Here is a 6,000-nt window from a genome sequence, read left to right as displayed (position 1 = left end):
GTGTGGCTGTATGTAAACCTCTCATAACTTTTGAACGGCTCGACCGATTCTATCGCGGTTGGTGCTATTCGAAAGAGCTTGATCAAACTTAAATTTTGAATACAATTTGGACCGACTCGGACATGTAGATATTGAGAAATCTCAAAAAAACTACAAAAAAAAATTTTTTCAAACGTGGTTTTTTTGGAATTACTTTTAAACGGCTCTACTGATCAATTCTAAAAACTAATCAGTTCTTAACATAAAAAACCACGTCGATCGCGGCTAACCTGGTCAAAATCGGTTGATTCGTTCGTGAGTTATCGTTGTCGAAAAAAAACCGAAAAAAATGTTTTTTCGGAATTACATCGAAATTCCTACTTCGATCGATTAAAACTTAAAGATTCTTTATGAGGCCTGAAAAACTCCGTCGAATGCCATCAACCGCGTAAAAATCCGTTTATTCATTCAAAAGTTATTGCGGTTTTTAAATTTAAGAAATAGTGTTTTATTAAACTTTTACCAGATTTTTGAGCTCTCCGACAGGAAAATTATATTTTTGGGCAAAAAATTATATTTTTGAGCAAAAACGTAGTAAGTGGAAATTTTGAGCGCTTAAATATGAAATTAGCGGGAAGTTGCAGGGATGGCCGTTAGGGTCAACCGTTTTTCTAATTTTTTTTTTTAAGTTAACGGTTAAACTAGAAAAAATAATTTACTAGTTAGAAGGATAATAATTACTGTTGCTTTTATTTGAAAATAATGATAAAAAGTGAAAATTAAAAAAAGTCTCTTTATGTGCATTTATTTAAATGCTGTGAAGCGGGAAAGAATACACGAAAAAAAAAATCCTATGAAAAATTACAATGGTAACATCGTAATCCAGGACTAGACTCAGTATGTTGATTTTTACGATGCTGCCGTCTACAGAATACTATTTGAATTATTGAAAATTACGATGTTATTTAGTAAATTTTTTTTCCGTTCGAGCAAGTGAATAAGGAGGCATACTATATGTTTTAATAAAAGAGAGACAGAGTCCAGTAGTTTGCGACGCCACCACCGAAAGATGACCAACTACTGTATGAAGGGTCTTATTATGTGACTGAACAGAAAACTTAGATATTCCCTCTGATAGCGTAAGCGGATAAACCTTGGACTTGTGGCGGAGAGGACACCGGGTTCGATTCCTCGGTAATACAGAATTATTTTGTCGGTGGCCTAAACTTCTTTGTAATTTGAGTGATAGAAATTTACGATGTTACATCGTATAAATTATGATGTTTGAGTTCTGGTCCGACGCTACAATGCCCTATACTAAAAATTACGATGTTTTCATCGTTATTTTTCGTACAATTTTCTTTCCGTGTAGAAGTTACGGTAATTATTACGTGAAGCGTTCCACATTCACGTAACAGGATATTGGTAGGTAAGGATTGAGAAAGGAATGTGGAGAGGATCATCTTAATGTGAGTTTATAGAATATGCGTGAAAAAATTATTAGATAGCTCGGACTGGGATTCGAATCCAGAACCTTCCAAAGACATGTCGGCTACTCAACCATTTGAGCTATCCAGTATATACTTAATTTCCTTTCGCTTATTCTATATACATTAAGCCACACCGTCCATCTTACGGCAAGTATTTTTACAAATATAAATAATGCTGTGAAGCGGGAAAGAAAATATCTTGGCTTCGTTTCGGTTGACTATAATATGTGATCTGAGGCATTTCTTACTTTCCCTCCCTAGGGGTGAAATCTGCTATTTCGAAACGGTTGTAAATAGAGGGATTAAAAAAAATTCTCAAATAACAGATGTTTAGTTAAGATATTTTAGAAAATATTTGTATACGTGAGAACGTAAGTATAGATTTGTCTCGTGGCAAAAATGTACGTTACAAGTACCGAGAGTGTAAGAAAAACGTATGACCGATGCGGGGGTGAGAAACCCAGGTAGTAAGTAAGATCTAATTGTATAGTACTCGAGCAGGCAGTTCCTAACTACCTTTGATGTACGGGTAATCTGAAAAAGTAGACCGGAAAAAATAGACCCGGAAAATCGTAGTTTGCGGAATATCGGTCTATTTTTTCCGGGATTCGATGTATGACAGACCTCTGTCTTTTAACTCTGTCAATTTTTTTAATAAATACTCACTGAAATTAACTGCCCCGTGATTTCCTTAATTCTTACAATTTAATAAATATTTAGTATCCTATCCCATAAAATCCGATACTACATTACGATTTTTACAATTAATTATCATTCGATTTTTTAGGCAATTCATTCGAGATTCGCCTACTCCTAGCGTGGGCAAAAAGAGTTTGGCAAAGTTGTGCACTCGGGAACAAATCGGTAAAAGGCCATGTCGGGGACAAATGCACGATACAATTCTCGATTGGGAACATCAACTGCCTGATGGAGATCTTGCTTTGTCTGATTATCATTCTAGGTAATTTCGATTGCTATTATTATAATTTTCGAACACTTCTTTATAATAAATTGATATGACCATGTCTGTCGAAATAGATAAGTAAGATAAACACACTCTCTGAGGTAAATCACACTAACTGAAAAGTAATTCTTATGAATTTAGCGTTCGTCGAAAATATCTTAATATAGTTTGGACAAATTTTTTTTCCAAAAAAGTATAAAATAAATAAAAGAAACCAAGTAACGGTTATGATTTTCAATTATTGAAAGAAATTTTATTGCAAGTTCAAGAATTGATAGAAAAATTTTTGAAAATACTTGGTGTGTGTTAGTGAGTACCTCAAATTTTTGTCTAATAATTTTAAAGTCCTATAACTGGCTTGATGTCTACAAATTTATGGGTAGAAAGATTCCAAGAATTACATAAGACGTTAAGACGCTAAGAAAAATTGAAAATTTTTTTAAATTCGGGAAGTTATTGGTTTTACCCCGTTTTGCGAAAATCGAGTTTTCTTCAGATCTCAATGTTTTAAGGCCACAGGAAGCTTCCTTGACTGTTCCCGCGATGGTGTCCGTGCGGCTGTATGTGTGTGTGTGTGTGTGTGTGTGTGTGTGTGTGTGTAAACCTCTTATAATTTTTGAACGATTCGACCGATCGGATCGAGATAGGTGGCGATCTAAAGAGTATCATTGCCATTAACTTTCGTGAAAATTTGAATCGATTTGGTTCGCTAGATTTTGAGAAATCTCAAAAATAAAATTAAAAAAAAATGGTTTTTTTGGAATAACTTCTAAACGGCTTTACCGATCAGTTCCAAAAACTAATTCGCTCTTAAGCTTAAAAAACCACGTCGATTGCCACCAGTTCCGTCATAATCGGCTAAATCGTTCAGGGGTTATCGAAAACGGAAAATTTCGAAAAAAGTGTTTCTTTTACATAACTTCGACATGTCTGTTTTGATCGTTTTTGATTCAAGAGAATAATTATTAGAGTCTAAAAAACCACGTCGATCGCTGCCAAAAACGTGAAAATCGGTTGATTGGTTCGTAAGATCGTTATCGAAAAAATTCGGAAAAAGTGAATTTCTCAAATTTCTTTAAAATTTTCGGTTTAATCAGTTTGTGTACAATAGTATATCATAAAATTTGAAAAACTGCGTGAAATGCTGGCAACTGCGTGAAAATATCTCTTCTCGCGTGAAGTCAGAGCTAGCAGTTAGAATATTGTTCTATTAGTAGGGTGCGAAGTATACGGTGGGGAGGGCTGGCGCTGACTACCACTTTTACGTGTAAATCTTATGGGAAGAGCATGATTTAACGCTAATAGCGGCCACTGGAACTAAATTACTCGGTTTGATTTAACATAGGAAAAGCATGAAAAATGAGGGCAGCACCATTGCACCTAGCCAATAACTAATTGTTCGTGATTACATTTAGACAAATTATTTCAATTTAATTTTCAAAAACTGTAAATAATATTATTTACATAATATTATTTATATATATATATATATATATATATATATATATATGCATATATATAGCATATATATATATGTATATATATATATATATATATATATATTTATATATTAGGGTGTGCCAAAATGTAACTTGAGTGGAGAACCTTTTAAAATTGGAATTTTATGTTCCACTTTTAACAGCAGCTGTGTTTGAGCATTTCCTGAGATGTTTCGGGTTGAGAAAATTCATTTGATTATTTATAGGATTTTTAACTGGAGATTTAATTGGGCACTTACGGCGAAATTTTGAATTTTCACCGGAAATACCTAAACTTAGCTTCTGTTAAAAAATTCTATGAAAATCAAATACGTTGTTTCACACCAAAATATATCAGGAAATGCCCAAACGCAGCCCCTGTTAAAAGCGGAACTAAAAATTCCAATTTTAAAAGGTTCTCCACGGAAGTTACATTTTGGCACATCCTAATATATATACAGGGTGTCCCAGAAGTCGCGCACCCTATTGTAGGGATCGAAAGAGAAAAATATTATGAGACGAAAAGTCCTGAGCCATTTTTCAATCAGACGCATAGATAATTAATTATTAATTAATGAAAGTGACCAATCAGGAGCGCGCGACAGAAGAATAAAAAGTGAGTGAAAAGGCAGTAAGAGACGCGAAAGTGAGATGCCAGAGCTACTGCCGGCTTCTCGAGCAGTAGACCGAGAGTGGGGACGGACCGACCACGGACGGCGGACGTACGTGATTTAAAATGATGCCAGTAATTTTCAGACAAAAAATAAGTAGCGAGGGTCAGTTGGAGGCACTGGGCGACTATGATTAAATTTTTATTTTTATTTAAATGAATTAAAATATAAAATAAGTAGCGACGGTCAGTCAGGGGCTCTGGACGGCTATGACTGAGTTTTTAATTTTTATTTGGAATAATTGAGGCAATTTTCAATTAAAAAATCAGTAGCGAGGATCAGTTAGAGGTACTGGGTGGCCAAGAATGAATTTTTATTTTTATTTAGAATAATCGAAGTAATTTTTAATAAAAAAAATCAGTAGCGAGAGTTAGTAAAAAAAAATGGGCGTCCATGAGTAAATTTTTATTTTGGTTTAGAATAATTAAATTAATTTTAATAAAAAACTTACTGATTAGGGTCACTAACAGGCGATGGGTAGCTATGAATAAATTTGTATTCTCATTTAGAACGATTAAAGTAATTTTTAACTAAAAAATCAGTAGTGATAGTAAGTTAAAGGAACTAGGCGCCCATGAATGACTTTTTATTTTCATTTGTTATATCCGGCGTTGCCTCATACAACACACAGGGCTTCTTCCCTGTCGACGAAAAGTGCAACGCTTGCACCTTATAAATTTCGACAATCACTCGGACAACACCTCGATTAAGAAATGAGCACACTGTCCACGTTTTGTCCACGTTCTGTCAAATTTGCAACTTTAGACCAATAACAAAATTTAACTCCCTTCCGAAAATCACGATCCGGGTGTATAAAACCACCAAACACCACGGATCAAATGTTCAGTCTTTTATCAAAGAATACGAGGGAAGGTATCCTCGTAGAACCCGTGTGGGTCCTTGTACCGCGTTACGTACGAGGCAGTGTAAAGCACTAGGTCGCTTACACAAACTTCTAAATTCACTATTGCCTTTTGATTCTTTAAATTATATCTTCTACGAATCGCGCCAGTGTGCTCTTCGAGCTGTATCGAGGGCCCCGTTATCCGTAGTGATATCTTTATCTAAAAACATAACCTTTCGATCTATTATTTAACGGCGGATCTAAGTGTCTGCCGGAGTCGTTACTCCGATTACGAACTCATAATTAAAATATTGTAAAACATAGAAATAAGTGATAGTTCATAAGTGAAATAGTGTACATTGAGTGCGTCTCGCCCATAGGGCAAATAATTGAATAAACTATAAAAACCAGAACTTTGAGCTTTACTTCATTCTAAATTAAGATCCTGAACTTCCTCCACTACACCGATCTACACCATGACAGAAGGAGGAGAAATCAATCCAGGACCTACCGATCAGACAACTCAAATCCATATCAACTATAAAATTCATAAAGGACGACTGTGAGTTCAGTA

At 34.8% G+C, this 6,000-nt stretch overlaps 1 protein-coding gene across 1 annotated transcript in view; it reads left to right on the top strand.

Moving 5' to 3' along the window:
• Positions 1 to 6,000, top strand: part of LOC123272902 (NAD-dependent protein deacetylase sirtuin-6-like) — a 64,811-nt gene that overhangs the window by 11,228 nt on the left and 47,583 nt on the right. The window contains exon 3 of the mRNA XM_044739922.1: positions 2,257 to 2,430. Coding sequence (XP_044595857.1) covers positions 2,257 to 2,430 — 174 coding nt within the window. The remainder of the gene's footprint in view (positions 1 to 2,256; positions 2,431 to 6,000) is intronic.

Source organism: Cotesia glomerata, linkage group LG10 (assembly GCF_020080835.1).
Source record: "Cotesia glomerata isolate CgM1 linkage group LG10, MPM_Cglom_v2.3, whole genome shotgun sequence".
NCBI lineage: Eukaryota > Metazoa > Arthropoda > Insecta > Hymenoptera > Braconidae > Cotesia > Cotesia glomerata.
This window is presented reverse-complemented; position numbering and strand designations above follow the sequence as displayed.